This window comes from Triturus cristatus, chromosome 10, assembly GCF_964204655.1.
Source record: "Triturus cristatus chromosome 10, aTriCri1.1, whole genome shotgun sequence".
Taxonomy (NCBI): domain Eukaryota; kingdom Metazoa; phylum Chordata; class Amphibia; order Caudata; family Salamandridae; genus Triturus; species Triturus cristatus.
In genome coordinates, this window is record NC_140593.1 from 330,400,396 (window position 1) to 330,420,528 (window position 20,133).

Genomic DNA, 20,133 nt, shown 5'->3' on the forward strand with positions numbered 1-20,133 from the left:
AGTTATGCAGCCTTTGATGTCACAAATTTGCCCTCCGTAATTTTCTACCCCATTTTGGCGTAATTAGTTGCGCCATTTCCAATATTTTTATCCTATTTAGAATAGAGTGTGAACTCTAAACTGTCTTTAGGCACAACTTGTTTTCTGGAGATGTAGAGACTAACCCCTTATTATACATGTAAAACCTGTTCCAAAATAATTCTACCTGCCAATCTGAAGTACAGATGGGTGACATTGCGGTGGTACAGTTTGGGTACTGTACATGCTTGCACATTCTACTGGAAGGCAGTGTAGAGATGAGGTGGTCTAGTAGCTGGTGTGGGCGGAGCAGAGGGGGTGGAGGAAGGAAGGTATGGCCTGGGACAGGAAGGGGCGGAGAAAGGGGATAGCCAGGGCAGTCGAGTGTAGGGCTATGCTGGTGTAAGGACTTGAGAATAAAGTGTCCTGAATAGAACCCTTCGTGTCTGTCCTTATTGATGCCCTTAGGACACGACAGCTGGCGACGAGGGTGGGATCGAGCTAGCTGCTCTCCCCGGAACATCAGCACACTAGCGAGTCCGGTGAAGGGCTGGTCAAGAAAACCAGCGGAAGCGCCGCCACTCGCGACACACCCGAAGCGTGTGAAAGCCCCGCAACAGAAAAGAACAGGATCGCGAGGCGCGCCCTGCCTGAGGAGAAGCCGGCACCAGGAACGGCAGGAAGGGAAGCGACGACGCTGACGCGCGCGTCCCCCGAGGCAGACTGGAGCAGTGAGCGCGAAGAGACCCCGCCCGCCTACCTGCTGCCGAACAGTGAGTGAAGCGGATGATGAGAGGGGCCGCCTGAGCAGCGCGCAGTCCTGAAATGAATGGAGTGAGAGCCCGGCACCACGTGTGGTATCTACGCGCGTTATTCAGCCGGCGGCCATCTTGAAGTCAGGCGGATTTCCAGACGCCCCATACAAGTAGACCCGGGCGGCCATTTTGAAGTCAGGCAAAGCTGAAATTTAAACAAGCACAGGCTAATACAACAAAAAAAAAAAAAAAAAGGAAACGAGGAACATACCTGAATATAGCTTGCAAGATTCCACGTAGGATTCCCTGGGCCTGCTTTGCGCCGACGCTGCGCACATCGCACGTGCACCACGATGTCGAACCACGGATCCCCTGCTCAGTCTCCAGCGCGCCAGGATGCGAAGCCGATCATCATGGGGCTGTCGCACCTGCGCCCCCCAGAACCCTTAGCGCTCGTGGTTGGGAGCAGCATGGGCCCTCGCTGGGAAGAGTGGATTGAGGACTTTGAGGACTACATCAAGGGCTCGAAGGTGATAGGGGATGAAGATCAAATGATCGCACTTCGGAACCTCGTGGGCAAGGACATCAGCAAGATGATAAAGGAACTTCCTGCCGCAGACGCGGGAACGTATGCAAACGTGCGTGCAGCACTGGATCGGAAGTTTGTGCACAAGAAGAACGTAGATTACGAACGTTACGTGTTCCAAAGAGCGCGACAAGAAAAGGATGAGGTCATGGGCTCATACATCACAAGGCTGCGGCGACTGGCGCGTCACTGTGAATTCGACAAGTTCTCGACGGACGACGCCATACGCCTGCGGGTGATCGACGGTTGCCAGTCAGACGCTACGCAGGAAGCTACTAAAAAAGAGCCAAACATTGGATGAAATAGAAGAGATCACAAGGCTCCATGATCAGACGGAAGAACAAGCCAAGACCATGGAGGCAGGACGCGTGGATCGCAAGGAGGCAGTGTGTCAAGTGCGCACCGACCGCCCTCGCCGGGGGTCGAAAGAACGGGAACGACAAGCACGGCCGCCATCGAGACACCCCCGTCGCTCTGGCCATCGGCGGCCTGACTCGGGGAAGAGAAGCCGGCGTCAAGACTATGGGAAGAAGGCGCCGTTGAGAAGATGCTACCGTTGTGGATACGACTTCCCACACATCGGGGCGTGCCCGGCCCTGGGACAGAAATGCCACAAGTGTGGTCGCAACAATCATTTTGAGACAATGTGCGGGGACTACCGCCGGGAGAAGGAAAAAGCCTCCACGAGGTCACCAAGAGGCGAGACGCGCCGCCATCACGCGCGTGCGGTACGAGACCGCCGGAAGTCCTCCTCCAAGTCCTCTCAGTCCAGCAGGGAGTCGCGGTCCTCACGGTGGTCTAGAAGGTCACCATCCAGAGACTCCGAATCACTTTCAAGTGAACATGAGTACTCCGTTGAATATGCCAACATGATCGCCGATCCAGACCAACTAAAAAAATACCCTCGGCTGGACATCAGCGTTGGCACGCATCCTACGAAGTTCGTGATGGACAGTGGCGCATCCCTCAACTACATCCCAGTGACGGAATACAAAAAGATGAACCCTCGACCTCGGCTCAATCCCGCACATGTGCGTGTCTACACCTGGATGTCCAGGAAGCCACTCCCTTGCCTTGGGAAGTTTTCCACGACACTGAGGCATCAAACAACATCTATTCCGGCTGTAATTCACGTCATCGAGGGACCGGAAGCTGACTGTCTCCTCAGTCTCCCGACTGCTGAACGGCTGAAGTTGGTGGAAATCCTGTACCGCGTCACCAGTGACAATGACACCATTCACAAGTTCCCGAGGCTGTTCTCCGGACTCGGAAAAATGAACAGGGGCCAGATCCGCCTCCACATAAATGACCAGGTCCGCCCGGTTGCCCAACACCCGCGGAAGGTACCGTTCCACCTCCAGCAAGCGGTGGAGGAGGAGCTGCAGGATCTGCTGGACGCCGACATCATCGAACGGACAGAGGGCGCCACACCGTGGGTTTCTCCAGTCGTGATAGTACCGAAGAAAGGAACACCAGGGAAAGTACGACTCTGTGTGGACATGAGAATGCCCAATACCGCCATTGAGAGAGAGCGTCATCCGGGACCCCACTTAAGTGACATGATCGCCGCCCTCAATGGGGCGAGGGTGTTTTCCAAGCTGGACTTAAACAAAGGCTACCATCAGCTGGAACTACACGAGAGTTCCCGCTATATCACGACGTTTGCAACACATCTGGGGTTGTTCAGATACAAGAGACTGAACTTTGGCATTTCATCAGCCGCGGAAATATTCCAAGAAGCCATCCGGCAAACGATACATCACATCCCAAATACGCTGAACTACAGCGATGACATTCTCGTCTACGGGGCAACACTCCAAATCCACGACACGGCCTTAGACAGGGTCTGTCATGCTCTACTGGAAGCCAACCTCACACTCAACAGGGAGAAATGCGAGTTCCATCAGTCGCAACTGAAATTCTTTGGCCACATCTTTTCAGGAGCCGGAATGCAACCAGACCCTGACAAAGTGAGTACTCTGAACAGCACCAAGAGTCCACTTGACGTCAGTGACGTGCGGTCGTTCCTCGGCATGGCGAGTTACTGCTCAAGATATATTAAGGACTATGCCACCATCAGTCACCCACTTCGCACTCTCACCAAACAGGGGCAGGCATTTGAGTGGACCCCTGAATGCGAGCAAGCATTCCAGGACATAAAGAAAGCTGTGGGCACAGTGGAAAGCCTGGCCTATTTCAGCCCGGATCGCAAGACCGAAATAACAGTGGACGCGAGCCCCGTCGGGCTGGGAGCCATCCTGGCTCAATATGACAAGGACACGGACCACCGCCACATTGTGGCGCACGCCAGCCGGAGCCTCTCCGACACGGAGAAGGCCTACTCCCAACCGGAAAAGGAGAGCCTTGCGGTCGTGTGGGCGTGTGAGCACTTTCACGTGTTCATCTACAGGAAGCATTTCACCATGGTAACAGACCACCAGGCGCTCGTCACAATCTATGGCAACCCCCGGTCCAAAATGCCACCACGCATCGAGAGGTGGGGACTCCGTCTGCAGGAATACACGTTCACAATCGTGCACAAGCCAGGGAAGGCTGCCAACCCGGCCGACTACATGTCGCGCCACCCGGAAGACTCGCAGCGACTCACACCGTCCATGGCAGACGAATATATCCACTTTGTGGTGGACCACGCGCGACCGCCTGCAGTCCCCCTAGAGGCCATCCTGGACGCCACCCAGCAAGACACCATGCTACAACAGGTGATCCGAAGGGTCCGAACCAACAGGTGGCGGCACGAAGAGCCGGAGGACGGGAGGGGTGACAGCACAAAGCGTCAGGAGTGGCAAGCGTTCCGGAATGTGTGCGAAGAACTATCTGTCACGCCCGATGGCCTACTGTCACGGGACAACCGAATTGTAATACCCCAGCAACTGAGACAGGGAGTCGTCAACCTGGCACACGAAAGCCATCGAGGAGTAGTCACGACGAAAAGAGCACTTCGTGAACGTGTCTGGTTCCCCTTCCTTGACAAGATGGTAGAGAACACTCTGAAAGACTGTCTGCAGTGTCTAGTGGTAAGGCAAGGAGACCCGCCAGCACCACTTCAGATGACGCCCCTGCCACCAGGAGTATGGCAAGAACTAGCCATGGATTTCCACGGCCCCATGCCGTCGGGCAAGTACGTGTTAGTCATAATAGATGAATATTCGCGGTTTCCCATCGCCCGGTTCGTCCCATCCACCAACGCGGCTGCCACGCTTACCATCCTGGATGAAGTCTTTGCAGCATGGGGCATACCCGCTGAGGTGAAAACAGACAATGGGCCCCCTTTCAATGGCCGGGAGTTCAGTGACTTCCTGACGCCCATGAATGTGCGACACCGACGGATAACACCACTATGGCCGCAGGCCAACGGCACCGCGGAAAGATTCATGGCCACTCTCAAAAAGACATTCCAACAGGCTGCTCTAGACAAGAGAGACCCGCAAGCAGCCCTCAATGATGTGCTCCGAGCCTATCGGACGACACCGCATGCTACCACCGGCAAATGCCCGGCCACACTCATGCTGGGACGCCCAGTCCGGACACGGATACCCACCTGGTAGGGGGCACTACGACCCATTTCGCCCAGCCGCATCCATCGGGAAGTGGAAGCCACCGACAAAGCTCGCAAAGAAAGCATGAAGGCATACGCGGATGGCAGAAGACGTGCTCGGTCCCTCTCATTCCACGAGGGAGACTGCGTGGTCGTCAAGCAGGAGCAGTGCAAGAAGACGGATAGCAGGTTCAGAGCGGAACCTCTAACGGTCACCCGACAAAGAGGTACCATGCTGACAGCGGAGTCAGACAACAGGCGTGTAACAAGAAATGTGTCCCACTTTCAGAAGTGCAGCCCGGGCCTACAAGAGACACTTGAGTCGCGAGTGACATTGTCAGGAACTCGACAGTTCGAAGCACAGAGCGACGGTGATGGCCACCTGGGACAGATATCCGGCGCCGACACCGCTGCAGTGCCTGAAGGCCGCACACTCAGACCACGACAAACAATCCGCCAGCCCAAGCGGCTGATTGAAGAAATGTAACTCTTGGTGACTCATTTCTTGCTAACAAAGGGGGAGATGTAGAGATGAGGTGGTCTAGTAGCTGGTGTGGGCGGAGCAGAGTGGGTGGAGGAAGGAAGGTATGGCCTGGGACAGGAAGGGGCGGAGAAAGGGGATAGCCAGGGCAGTCGAGTGTAGGGCTATGCTGGTGTAAGGACTTGAGAATAAAGTGTCCTGAATAGAACCCTTCGTGTCTGTCCTTATTGATGCCCTTAGGACACGACAGGCAGTGGTTAAGATTAAAGGGAAACTTGAATGAAGATCTCATTTCAGACCTTGGTGAAGCTTGGGCACTACGATAGAAGTATCCTATACCACAGAATATTAAAGTGAGACATGAGTGAAATGGGTGTTAGTTTTTATCCCTGATGCCCACACATTAACGTGGACACAGCTAGGCCGGTGGTGAAGACCTGGCAGTGTACTTGTACTGGGCATTGTCATACCAAAATCCACTGAGTAGTAAATCTCATTGAGGTGGGGGGGAGGGGATAAAGGGGTTCCATCAGAAATGCAACCTGAGATGAACCTCCCTCTGGTCAGCAAAAGACACTAACCTTACCATCGTCACTTCCCCTCAAATTGTGGCTTGCATTAAAGTGCACAGCACGCCTTGTTTAGGCATCTGCAGGCTTGCCTTCACGGGTGCTGGGATTCTGTACAAGCCTTTGCTCCGCGTAGAAAACGCAATGCCCAGGTGCTTCTGTTGCACCTGTGCTCTTCAGGTGTACAGATGGGCACAGCAACTTCGAAGAAAGGGGCTCGACTTTTATTCCAGACTAAGCTTTGTGTGTTGCATCATAGCTTACACTAGGAGACGGCCTGGTCCAACATGCACACCCTGCTGGGAAAAATCGCATGGGTTTAAGTTTTACTCAAACCTGCTTCTTTCTTGCTACTACTGTGCCTGTGCTAATGTGTGGCTTTATGATGGGATTAATATAGAGATGTAGGGGGGCCTTGGGAAATAAAGTGGCTGCCCTAACAAATGTTAGGTGTTCCTCTAACACGTTCATTGCATCATAAAACGAATTCCTCATTCTTGACCACCACGAGCTTACTTTACAGTTTGCAGATTCTGAAACAGAGTTAAATCTAGTTACCTCCAAGCTTAAACTCCTTGCTTGTCTAAAACGTCAATTTGTTTGGTCTGCATAGATCAATTCATGTTCTAGAGTTGGGAATGAAGTTTGATCTGGTTTCCTTTTTGGTCTTTGGCCTTGGAGAGAGTGCTCGAGCTTGATGCTAGGTAGTGCTGCCCATTGTGTCTGTTCATGAGACTGTCTTGTTTCTGTTTAGAGGGAATTCTGGAAATGAATATCCTTCAAAGCACCGGAGCGGAGGTGGCCACAGCACTGGTTGACGCCGATATTGACTTCATTGTACGCTGCCAAGGCAGGTAAGTACTGAGTCATAGCAGCTCTGGGCAAAGGTCTGTCCCTTAACCGTGCCACCTCTGCCCCGGGCAGGAGACTGGTTACATGCTTGGGCTGGCAGTCTGACCCGTGTAGGGAACTTTTTGGTTGCTGATGGAGTGACTTGACAGCAACTGCATGTGTTTATCATGATGTGCGTTTCCTCATTCATAAGTATGGAGAACATAGGCATCCATAGTGAGCACTTATAATTCAGGGTGGTTTTAGGTCCAGCCTGGGCAGCGAGCATGCGCTGCTCTGCAGCATGCTGTATTGGAGTATGAAATTGAAGCCCTGCCCACTCCACCCATATTTGTCATTGACTTGTTTCATTTCCCTTCGTAAATGCTGGCTTCTGATTACTTAACAAGCTTCTTAGTCTCTCCTTAGTACTGCCTCGTCTTCATTGGTAACCTCCCATGAGGACTGGCCTTTTTACTCCAGTTGTTACACGGTATGTCTCTTTTAGTCTGTAAGCACTATTTTCTTTAATGAGTTTCTCCTACTGCAGGCATGACCTGCTTTCTGTCAACATTCAGCGCACCATGCGCGCCTTCACTTTCAGAGCAGCCCAGGATAATGGCGGTCGCTTCTTTGAATAGGTCTCACCTTTGCGAGAGTTTGAGCTATTAGCATTGTAAATGCCAAATCTTTTTCTTTGTGTTAATTAGCAAAACAGATTAATAAAAGGCATTGTCATTTACAATGCCAATAGCTTAGACTCTCGCAAAGGTGAGACCTATTGCATTGCAAATACTTAATTTTTGCTTTTGTTTTTCAGCATTCCCAAGGATGCCTGCACTGTCATTTCGGACTCCACGTGCATGGTGCCTCAGGGAACAGTATGTGACCAGGTAGCCCCCACCACCGATGAGTGTCTGCTGACTCTGCGTCGGTCATTCAGCACACCTGGAACCTACTGCGTGAACTTTACCTTAAGTGATGATGCGAGCCTGGTCCTTGGGGGTATAATGGTGTCTGTGCAGGAAGGTGAGTGCTCCAGATAACATATTGTGTTCTGGACTAGTGAGGGCGGCAGTGGCTGGGACTCCATGTGATGCAAGGTGCAGATATAAAAGGGGGTGTGGGGGTTGTGGGGGGGGGGGGGTTTAGAGGGCTTTGCCTCCTTGATTAATTCTCGGTGGTTACCTCACTAGTGAATAGTATGGAGTGGAATAGAGGGGTGACTGCTCCATTAAACTCATTTCTACTGTAATTGTCTCAGGGTCTGGAAGCCCACGGACAGCGGCGGCTGCTCTCCTGTCTCTAAGCGTCTTGGTTATTCTGGTTGTAGTAGTAGCTGTCCTACTGATCAAGTAAGTGTTGCTTGTCCATGTTCATAGTGTTTAGGAATGCGGTTTCTGGGTGATTTGTGGCATTAAGAGTGCCTTTCTACTTGCAGGCGATACAAACAATACAAGCCCATTGAAAGTGCTGGCGACCACGCGTCCGGCGAGGGCCTTGGCGTTTATTTCAGCAATATGAAGGCTGTCTTCATAAACCGGAAGAACGAGAACCGCCCCCTGCTGAAGGGCAAAGATGGAATCATTTAAAGGACCTGGAGACATTCTGCCCTTGCAGCACACCGAGGGACAGACTGAAGCACTGTAATTAAAGCTTAGCACGAAAGCTGCTTAACAAGCCTGCATCTATAGCACTTGCACTACTGAATGCCCTTAATTGGTGCTCTGATAACCTAATGTTCAAAGTAAAACATTTTCTTAAAGTCTTGGTGATTTATTTTTTTATCTTAAATTTGTGTCTCTAGTGGAAATGGGTATTGCCTGAACCGCAGTAGAAAAGTTATTTGTTGCAAGTGCGTTTCCTTATGGTGTGGGAACTGTGCCTCAAACTGTCGCCAGGAAGTCGATGGCCCCCCTGTAACTGAGCATAAATGGTTTTAGAACCAATATGAGCCTTCGATCTGCAGTAACACTAATGTCAAGTGGTGACGACCCTAAAGTCTTCACGTTAACTATTTAGTGTACGTCTCCTTTGCTTCCGTGATGGTGACCAAAGGAATAGTGGCAGCTACCTCGTGGTTGAAGGCGGCTTTTTTTAAAACTGGCCTGTCTAATCCTTTGTCGTTGATTCCTTTTGTGCATTACATGCAAGCCTGGAGGTGTGCTCCATTGGAAACCTGCCACTTTGTGTAAACCTAGCCGACCCGGAGTCCCTGAGAACCATCTGTACCCGTTATCTGCTGCTCACCAGGCCTTTTGCAAGGCAGTGGGATTCTCTACCTCCCTTGAAGGCTCTTCTGCCTGGTTTTGGAGGCACTCGTGACGTGCAGGTCTAGCAGGGGGAGGGAGCTGGGGGGGGGGGGGGGGTCATAGTTCCTCCACTAATGGGTGGAGGAAGCCTGTTAGAATCAAGCAGTTACATTTTCTGCTTTACAGTGGTAGGGAACGCTTATTAAGAATGATGGGATAACAAGTGCCAGGATGCAGCTGTGAGCAGTCTAAGCCCAATCGGCGGGCTTGAAGTGCATGATAATGGACTTGTGTATGACGTGCAGCGTGCTAAGAGACTCCCCTTGATAAAAACGTAATTCTGATATTAAAGGGGGGGGGGGGGGGGGTGGTGTTTGCAATTACGACCATAGATGAGCATTCCATTGATTTTGAACTCTTGCAATGTAGTTGTAATCGGGGAGTAAAGAAGTCCATGGACCTGAGAACCAAGAGGATGGTGGAAGTAGTTTAGTCCCAGAAAAAAGACTTCAAACCTCCACTGTTGCCGAAGCTGCCTGTCGCTTGACGTCCAAACCGTGTTCATAGAACATGGAATACAGAACCCAATGACTTGATGGTGAAGCACACGAGCCTAGCCTGTCCCGCCCGTCTTCTCCCCAAAACATACACCCAGCACAAGCTTTATAAACCAGAGTTTTAAATTCCACAGTGGCGTAGCGAAGTGGGTGGTCCGCCCCGGCAGCCCTGTTGGCGGTGTGGCGGCACTTTACCCTTTCACTTCACCCCTTCACTTGCGCATCCCCCCCTTACCTGCATGCACCGGCAGTCACTAGGAAGAGCTAGCTATGCTGCTGAAATTCCATATGCGCCAATCTTTGAGCTTCAATACACCACAAAACAACTTCTCTTTAAGAGGCTTGCTGGTTTTAAAATTACTACAAGATTACACAGGGATTTTAACATTCACCAACATTCACTTACTGGTTCCGGAGTAGCTTGCTACTCGCTGAAAAAACAAAAGCGCTATATAAATGCAATTCACTTTCATATCTACACCTTGTGTATACATATGAAGTTTTCCTTTGCACTTGTTTGTGCTCCTTCTAGAAAATGATCTACATTTCCCGGATTGTATTTAGGCCGGTCACTTTCATTCTGACCACTCCTTTGAACTTAAAGAGGACACCTTAGTATTGGGCAATCTGTCGAACTAACGTAGTATGTGGGTACATTTAAATGCCTCAATCCTTATCTGCAGTCGATCTTTCAAAGAGCATGTGGGAGAGACTGGTAAGATGCATACTGTATTTGTATTGAGTTTTCTCAACAACTCAATCAGGTCATTGGTCTGCGGATGGTAGAGTGAACATTTATGCTCTGATTACTTTCCGGGGGATCCTCATACTTATTTATGGCTCGGTAAAGGATGAGAAGGACTAAGAGTAATGGCTGGGTCGAGGAATTTGGAGGTAATGCCCTAGTTCCCCCCCCCCCCTCCCTTTAAAAATTCCTCCATTTAAACATGAACCCCATTATGTAAAACTGTTCCTGGGTTACTTTCTTTACTGAATAGTCTCCAAAAATAACAAGCTGTAGTAGCCTCTCGCCACCGCTACTTCTGACCACCTAGAATACCTATCCTTACCTTCTAAAAAGTCTGTGTAGTGATCTGCTGGTCACTCTTCTAGTCTTGCAGTTGTACCAGCCGCTCCCCTAGGGCTGGCTCTCATCCCCCACCCATCAACACGTGTTGCAGGATTATGACCCTGACAATAAAAGGGGCCGGGTGCATGTGCCCTAGGCCAGTTCTACCGACTATGATACTGTGTCCATGTTGCGATCCATGCATGGAGGCCTAGGGCCCCACAGAATTACATTGGAGGCAAGCGGGTTGGACCTGCTGCCTTGTGAGTGGGGAGGGGGAAGCATTGCCTGTGTCTAGGTCACACCTGCCAACATTGAGGTGGAAGGTGAACTTAGTGTGCCCCAGAAACAGAGGGACAAGCTGGCCGAGTGGTCTGCCTGTCGCGATCTCGTCGGCAAACAGCTGAAGTGCCATCTGACTCGACTAGCATGAGGTGGGCCTGGGAGTGTGAGGTGCATGAGGCTGGGCCTTCATAAGGGCCCATGAGAGGAGATGGCCCCAGAAGCCTGCAGTGGCAGCAAAGCATGCCCACACCCACTCTGACCCGGCACCAGTCTGTAAGGAGTGTGTGGCGGGGGGAGAAGCTGGGCTGATGGCACCTGTAAGGTAAAGGCCCTGCGGCCTCTGCCATACTGCCCAAGCAGCAGCAGGAGGAGCTGTTCTGTCGGTCGGAGGTGTCTAGTCACGGTGCTGGCTAAACTTCCCCTGCATGGGGAAGTGCTGGGCTGCAGGCGGTGTCATGCCTGAATGGTGTGCAGCCCAATATGGTGGTCGGGTTGCAGCCTTGAGTAATGGTGCCCTGCGGCGTAAGTGGGGGGGCAGCAGGGAAAGGGCCTTAGGGACCATCCTGCTGTCAGCCACTCTATGCAGGAAGCATGGGAGAGCCCCCAGGGAAGAAGGAACCTGGAGTCAATCTAAAAGATAAGTGTGATGGGAGCTGCTGCGGTTGCCTGAAATAACCAAAGCCTTCAGGAGTTCTGCCACCCCAGTCATAAAGGTGATTGCCCTCAAAAGAAAGATCAGATTGGCATGTCCCACAACCCAGCACCACAGTCAATACATAATGAATGTGTTTACATCACCTGCTGTAATGATGGGAGCCATACAGGAAAGGAGATGGTGAATTGCTCTGTGGTGCCGCAGGAAGCATCTGATGCAGGGGTGAGGGGCTGAACTGGTGTGGAGAGAAAGCTACACTAGCCCTAAAGGAGGACAGAGGCAGCCTGCACTGTGCCAGTGTGTGCCTCCTGGTTACAGGCAGCCAGGAGGATACCTCGTGGTAGCAAAGAAACCTGAGATGCGGTCGGTAGTAGGAGTAACTGCAGGGCAGTGGCGTGGGTGGGGGGGTAGTAAACTACGGAGGTTTACAGGTAAGTGAACATATACTAATAAAACTAATTTCGTTGAGTGCATCGCATTTGGGGATGCAGTGCACGCAACGAAATTCGTTTTATTAATGTATATGTTCACTTACCTGTAAACCTCCGTAATCCATAGTTTACTACCCCCACCCTGCCTCTCCCCATGTCACCGCCCTGCAGTTACTCCTACTACCGACCGCGGCTGTTGAGATGAAGAGCAAGGAGTCCTGTAGCATGTAGGACGCTGCTGGGGCATAGGATTACTGCAACAGTGACCTCTTGTGGCAAGCTTGCAGTATCTCGCTCGGTGAATGTTTGCAAGAAAGACGAAAAAAAGACCAGGAAAGAAGTGACTGAGTGCCAGCAGGATATGAAATGGCAGCCCTAGGAACAGTGCGGTCTCTGTTTTCAAATGAACTCGCAGAGTGCAAAGGAAACCACTGCAGCATAAGGACAGCTGCTGCAGCCCAAAGTTTGGGGGGAGGGGGAGGGAAAGGGGAGATAAGGGCATCAGAAGAAACTTTAAGTGAGGAAAGTGCTTAGGAATTGACTGAAGCGTCAGATACCCCGAATACCTTGTCATGCAATGTCATCAGGAAGAGAACCCCAAGGAGAGAGGCTGCCAGGGCTTGTGAGCAGGAATGCAGTGACACCTATTGGCCATGGGTGGTTACTGCAGCTGTTAAGACACCAGTAGTTAATGCACCAGGATGGCATGCAGTGTACGGGGAAACAGCCCAAAGGCAGCAATACCGCAGAAAGGGCACAGCAGGTGTCCAGTGATGTAAGGACAGCCCCACAGGAGGAAGAATCCGGTGTGCAAGGCACCAGAAGTAGGACTACCTTCAAGTGACGTACAAAGGGCGCACAGCGGAAGCTCTCTGAAGACAAAGGGAGGATGATTGTCAGAGCTGGAGCCTGACGGAGTGCCCTGTGAGGAAGAGGGGCAATGGTCAGAAGGGGGACTGATTCTGTGAAGCTGGCCCAAGTGGAGGCTTCAAAGAACCACATAGGTGTGGTATTGAGGTACCGGGAGCGTGGTCTGACGAGATGACTTGCCAGTCAAAGTAGGGAAGCCTACAAGAGGTAGAGAAAGGTAGGTGGTGATGACAGGTCTGGTCACTGAACAAAGAGCATGCATTGTCCTAGGGGTAGGACTGGGCCAGGGAGACCTGTGGACTGCACATCACATGGAGAGGCCTGGTCAGAGGTGCAAGACCTGATGGGACTAGACCGTGTCCAGAAGTTAAACAAGAAAGAGGAAATTGCATGGCATGAGGCCACCACAAAAGAAGTTCCAAGAAGAAAAGTGTGATCAGACAACTCGCACACCACAAGATGGAGGTCAACAATGCGAGAACATCGGTAGCACTGAGAGGCTAGCTGTCCAGAGGTCTTACATACCACCAAGCAAACCTGGTGACTGCAGATGTGAGCAAGCTGGACCATTTAGGACCGCCTCCTTTGCGGTTGCACGGGAGACTGGATGGTGAGACTCCTCCGATGTCCTGAGGGACCTTTGATATGGGGTGTAGAAGAGGATCCAACCACTCCACACCAGACCGTGGCGATCCAGGGGCAAAGGTCTTGGGCCGGCCGGTCAGAGCAGGCTCTGCCATGAGAGAGGAGTTTACAGCAGGTCCCAGGAAGACTAAGATCTCAAGGTAGGTGGCAGTGAACCTATCAGGAAACCTCTACTCTCCAGGTGGAGTGAGGGACTTGAAGGTGGAACTTGTAGCGCTTCCTCCACAAACCTAGAGGGTGGCATTTGGAGTGACGCAGCAAAGCACACCCAATCCAGTGGAAACCTGGTGGGCCTCCGGGACATCCCGTGAGGGGAACACCTGGGAGAGGGGCATCCTGGTGAGAGTGGGAAGTTTGTAATTACTCTTAGCTGCTGTAGCTAGAAGCAATGCTGCCTTTGTGAATATGCAACAACCAGGACTGATTAGTGAAAATGTGACCTCTACCAGATTCACTATCACTCTGCCTGCACCCTCAAAACTGTACATATAGCGACTTGGGTGTCAACTTCCCCACCTGGAGTCCGAGGAGGACCAGACCCACCTGGAGTCCGAGGAGGACCAGACCCACAGAGCAACACTGAACTGTCCCAAGCGGAACTGGTGGTCTTCGCTGCAGTTGTACCATCATTGTTTTTGCAAGCAGCGGAAAAGACTCGAAGTTTTTGTTATTGTTTTCTCTCCCATAGGTTAGACTTTGTTCCCGTTTGAAAAAGGTTTGGGAGGGATTTAGTGACCTGCTGGTCACTGTTCTAGTCTTGCAGTTATACCAGCCATTCCTTGAGGGCTGGCTTACGCTTACACCCCTCCAACACAGCGGTCACAGGACTTGTGACCCTGAGAATAAGAGTGTCTGGGTGCACGTGCCCTGGGCCAGTTCTATAGACTGATACTGTGTCCATGTTACCATCTATGCATGGGGGCCTAGGGCCCCACAGTATTAATCTGTAGTTGTAGCACCAACCAGCGACGGACCCAAAATGTGTAACACCCTGCTTTCAAGGACTCCCCTGGAAGGCCTCTAGGCATCATAGTTGGAGTCCTCGGGAGGAATATTTTGCGCTAGGTTGTAAAGTATAGTAAATTAAATAAATATTATATATAGTTGACGCCAGTGTCCAATTTGATACCTGATCTGAAACTCGAGTAATTTTTTTCTTTTCTTTCAGGATTTGAGTACACAACCGTAATTTATATTTAAAAAATACCGTAGATGGCGGTGTAGGTCCCCGGATTCTTATGGAGAAAGCAGGAAATGAAGCGTTTAGAAGATTAGACAAGCTGCGACCCTCTGGGTTTACGCTTATAAGGGGAGTCCATAACTGCCCCGTTTACTGAGGCAGAGCAATGGCCAGAGGACCTGTGTAATAATAAAGCATGAAAGGCGTGTCGCAACAATAAATCCGTCCATGCTTTCTGTAAGGGCAGTAGACCACATACTAGGAACTCACTCGATCGTAGGGAGCTTCTCCCGCTAAGGCAGCGCGTGAGCACCTGCACGGCCTCTTCTGCTCATGCAGGTTAACTGACAGCATTGTCCCTGTTAAGCCAACAAAAACAAGGAAATGTGTGATAGAAACAGATGCACTTTGCACGCCCTAGTAAACATGAGGGTACACAGGAGTAAAATGTACAACGTACCTTCACTTCAGTAGCCTTGCCTTATTGTTGATCATGGGATACTGGGTTATTGGTAGAGGGTGAGGAGCGGGAGGTGGAAACCTCTCTGGCTTAACTTGGAGGCAATGTGTAAAGTACTTGTGCAGCATACAAACAGCAATAAAGTGAAAGCAGAACACACAATCCCATAGTCTGGCTGAACAAGTTAATTTCAGGTTTGGTGGGCAGAGTTTTAAAAAAACACCTCAATTTCACAGAGCAGTTTCTTGGGGATCAGAACCTCACCCCCGCAGGGCTCGGGCATAGCAGGTCAGCTCATCAGTTTCAAGAAGGCAGTGCTTAATTTGCAGCCTAAGGTGCTGGTGTCCAAAGCACTTCTCCACACAGCATGAATATGCCTGAATCCACTCCTGCCTTCCTTAATCCACTGCTAGATGCTTCCTGCACCTTTGTCACTGTTGCTGCTCCTTATTTGGCTCATAACGGGGGCGTAACACAGGCCCCGCAGCCCCTGTGGTGGTGGTGGGGGGGGGGGGGGGGGTCACACAGCACAATACTCTGGCCCAAGAGCTAGGATTAGATCTGGAGTGGGGGCCCCTCAACTTTCGTTACGCCACCGGCTCATAGTGGTTTTCCTGCATTATCCTCTTCCTGTTTTCCGCGCTGTTGCTCTTGGTGAATGTCTGATAAGGAAAAAAAAGTACTGGTGGGCCCCACTGGCTCAGATTAAACACTGTAAGGAGGCATCTGGAGCTGGTGTCCCTGTAGCTTGGAAGAGGCCATCCAGATGACCCTTGGAGCTAATCTGGTTAGCCTGGGCTGAAAGGAGCAGGCCCAGTTTTCCTCCTCAGGGCAGGCCTCCAACAAGGCAAGCCTTAAGCAACAGAGCCCTGCTAGCATCAAACAGTCTCTTGAAATGGGCATGTGTCCAGCAGCTGAGCAGTCCTCTGCTAGCATCAAGCAATCCCCTGAAGAACCAGGCAGATGTCAAGCAACAGGGCAGTTCTCTGGGGGGACATTAGCCCTGTAATGTCCACAGGTCCAGGAGCGTATTGAAGAGTTGCTACCAATACTTGGTGCCAGCCTTTTAAGTGGGAGAAACATCTGCCTCCCAAATCGGCGAACTTCCTCCCCCCCCCCCCTTCTCTAGTTCTGGATATTTGTCTCCCCACCAGTCTCACTATACATAAATGATCAAGTCCCAACTAGACACTTGCTAACTCTTGTTTCTGTAATAGTTATCAGATTCAGCAGATGGCCATAGTTGTGTTCAACCAGGATAGAGGCATCAAGATTAGAAGTGGGGAGGGCAATGATTTTTCAGGTATCTACTTAAATTGATGCATAAATAATGGAATTTCCAAGTTTGCTGACCTTATAGAATAAAAATATTGGGCTTCACAATCTTCCCTTATTTGGCAATGAACAATAAATCTAATCAGTCCCTTTGTGACCACACTTGTTACCATTTCTGTATAAAAGTCCCATTTAAACAATGTCCTACTATCCTAAATACTTAGTTGGGGAACATGGCTGACAGGATGTGAGCTCTGGCCAGCCACTATCACTAATCCCGCCACCCTGCTGTCTAATCCTGCCCCCATGAAGCTCGCTGCTGTCCTGCACCACCAGGACTATAGAGGCTGACCTCCGATGCCTGCAGGTTCTGATGGTCCTGGGGGCTTCCGTTGCAGGGAATTTAAGTGAAGTGGTGTGGCCCAGGCCCACAGGAGCTGGGGACTTGCCATGGTCTGTTTCCTGCCTGGGAAGAGCCTGGTTACATTCCAGGTCCTTGACTCTGCCCCATGAGGTGGCTGCAGCCTGTAGGGATCGTTGGCTCTGTCCCTGGGCAAGAACAGTGCAGGGGAGGGGCTGTGGCCACTCATGTCCATGGGTCATAATTCCATACATGTGGGATCTACACTACAAAACTTCAGCTGCTGCACAGTGGAGCACAACATGTTGTACTGCCTACCACCGTTGTGGATCTGTCTGATAGGAACTCAGGTGAGGTGCCTGTTGCATTGGTACTGATAATCTGCGACTGCTGACCAGGAGTTCCTTTGGCACTCTGGAAAACGACCAACTGGCCTGGGTGGCGAACACCATAATACAGTACACTATGCCGTCATCACACCAAAAGGTTAACTAGACAAATGGGAGCCCCTGACCCAGAGTCTGCCAGACTACTCTTATGAGCTGTCCAGATCTGACATCTTAGCAGCTATACAGGGCTTTTGAGCATAAAATAGAAGCTGTCTCCATCAACGTTCACCTTCTCAGGGTGGACTTGAAGAACATCAGGCAAAGTGAAGTTGCCTGAGGGCAACCTATTCGAACTACAGGAGGCGGCTTCTGTTCTAAAGCGCCAGATGACCCCCAACACAGTGGATCGGGAGAGATGGGCAGAAGACTCGGAGGGCTGCTCCTGCTGGAGTAAAATTCGAGTCCTGGGGTTACCGGAGCGGGTGGAGGAGTCCTCCATAGAACAATTTCTGGAATCTTGGATATGTAATGAACTCAAGCTGCACGGCTCATCAGACCTTTTTGTGGTGCAAAAGTTGTACAGGTCCCTGGTGCCCCCTTCCTGGGTTAACATAGTTTGTTATCCTGGCTATCGGGACAGGGACGGCGTTCTCCACGTTGCCCAGGAGCACCTGGCTTCCCTTTTTTGTGAACTGTAGGATCGCCATCTACCCCGGCAAGTGGCAGCTTGCACAGGTAATGCTGTGGGGGCGGTGGGTAGTGGAATCTGGCATATGACGCCAAAGGTGAAAGTAAAGAAATAAATAAAACCACTGACTTTGTGCTCGCTGCATCAGATGGGTTCAGGGGGTCGCAGACCTCAACAGGGTCTCACATCTATATGTCTTGCTACCTGTAGTGACCTGCTGGTCACAGTTCTAGTTGTTCTGATGTATCAGCCACTCCCAGACAGCTGGCTTACACCCCATCCACCACAGGCGTCACAGGACATGTGACCCTGCCAATAAAAGGGGCCAGGCGCAGGTGTGCTGGGCCAATTCCACTAAGTAACCACCTGTGTCTGTGTATTCATTATGAATGCATGAGGGCCTAGGGCCCTGCAGCATTACATTGGCGATGAGCGGGGACCTGACCACGTGTGCAGCTGCCTTGTTTGGTAGATGAAGGGGAAGAGTGCTGCCCGTGATTGGGAGCCCACCTGGCATGGCGGCACCCAAAGGAAGGATCGTGTGGCCAGTGACGGGGCCAGTGGCAGGACTCCTGCCAGCAATGTGCTGAGTCCCCGACTGAAGAGCGAGCTGAGCGGGAGCCCACCCCGCATCGAAGTGACTGCCTGCGGGGCAAGAGGTGATCCCGAGTAGGTGCAGAGAAGTGATCAGGCTGGGTGAAGAACTAGCATAGGGGGGAAAGGAGACTGCTGCAGTAGTCCACAGTGAAGCAGGCCTCCACTGGACCACTAGGAGGTACGTTGCCAAGAGAGCAGAAAGTGCTGCATGGGTGAGCAAAGGCGAGTGGCAGCACCTGCAGCATGAGTGAAAGCGGCGACCCAGCTCGGTGTACCTCGCCATCGGTAAGGAGAGTCAGGCAAGCCTGGGTAGATGGGGAGCACCCCGCAAATGTACTGGGGCCTACTGGTAGAACTAGTACGGCGCAGGAACTGGAGTGCGGTGTTGGCGTCTGCATGGCGTGAGGGTCCCACGCAGCCCAGGATTAAAATAGGCTTACTGCACAGTGAGGTGCCGCTGCTATACGGGAGGTATCCTGCTGTTTGAAGACCAGCAGCGGTGTTCAGCGATGGTGCTCCATCTGTGGGGGAAGTGAACACTAGAAGGTCGGCCAGAGTGAGGCTGGTGCTGTGGCCGGTGTGAAGAGGAAATGGATGCGAGACCCCTGTGTGGTTTGAGGAGGGCTGTGTGACAGACAGTACCTCATAGCTGGTGCGGCTGACGCGAGTGGATGGGCTGCTGCAGAGCACGAGGCAGTGCGAGGGTCCCCACTCCCAATAAAGAAATAAATACAAAAGAAAAAAACGTACAGTATTGAGGAGAGGACCTCCTCCAGCCGAGTCAGGCAGCCTGGAGATATCCCGGGCAGGACGGGGGGCTGTCTGGAACGTGCCTCACCCATGCCAGCCAGTGGGAGGTATCTGGCTTCATGCGGTCGGAGTGACGCAATGAGAAGGGACAGTGTGTGGCCCGCGGCTGCTGACAAAGAGCAAGGACTCCCTGGGGCAGGGAGTTGTGTACACCCAAGCAGCATGGAATGGCAGAATCAACGGCAGCAGGGGAAGTGCTCGTAGAGAGCTGCCCCCACCAAGAAACAGACGAGACACGAGGAGCCCGGTCATGTCTGCTCAGCGGGAGCAGTGATTACACAGGAGGCCTGCAGTGTTAGAAAACCATCGGGTTTTTAAATAAAGCAGCACTGCCATCTAGTGGCCGGTTTGTGATACTGCACCAATGGGTAAATGAAAGAATGAGAGGACGATCGGGGCACAGTGAAAGGGCCCCGCAGCGCAGGGAAGGCTGCTGAGGCGTAGTGACTGAGGGAGGAGAATGTCCAGCAGTACCCTACACTAGAAGCAGCTGGAGCAAAGCAGGGCCTCCAGAGAGGGACTGTGCACACCAAGGAGCAAACGGAGTCCCAGTACTGTAAAGTTGGGAGAACCAGACAACAGTAACTGGCAAGGAGCAGAGGTGATGCTGCCTACTTGAAAGAAGGGGACTGCAGCACAGGAACAGTGGCTGCAAACCCCTATTTAAAGTTAGGAGGACACTGTCAAGATGGGAACCTTGAAGACCGAGACTACCAGGACTGGGACAATGCGATCATGTCTAGTGGCCACAGGCAGTTACCACAGCAAGCAAGGACATCGGACGTTTTGCCACCAGGAGAGAAGGCAGCAAATCCCTGGAGAACAGAGGAAGTGCGCAGTATGCACGCCCAGTGGTGAAAGACGCCACCACAA

General features: G+C 51.8%; 1 protein-coding gene across 2 annotated transcripts in view; it reads left to right on the forward strand.

Annotated features, from left to right (window-relative positions):
• LOC146789405 (protein QNR-71-like) overlaps positions 1 to 8,564 on the forward strand; it is an 81,772-nt gene extending 73,208 nt beyond the window's left edge. For both annotated transcript variants that reach the window (XM_085631529.1, XM_085631530.1), the window contains 4 exons: positions 6,720 to 6,819; positions 7,617 to 7,825; positions 8,061 to 8,151; positions 8,238 to 8,564. In XM_085631529.1, coding sequence (XP_085487655.1) covers positions 6,720 to 6,819; positions 7,617 to 7,825; positions 8,061 to 8,151; positions 8,238 to 8,388 — 551 coding nt within the window. In that variant the 3' untranslated portion in view covers positions 8,389 to 8,564. The remainder of the gene's footprint in view (positions 1 to 6,719; positions 6,820 to 7,616; positions 7,826 to 8,060; positions 8,152 to 8,237) is intronic.
• Positions 8,565 to 20,133: the final 11,569 nt, after the last annotated feature.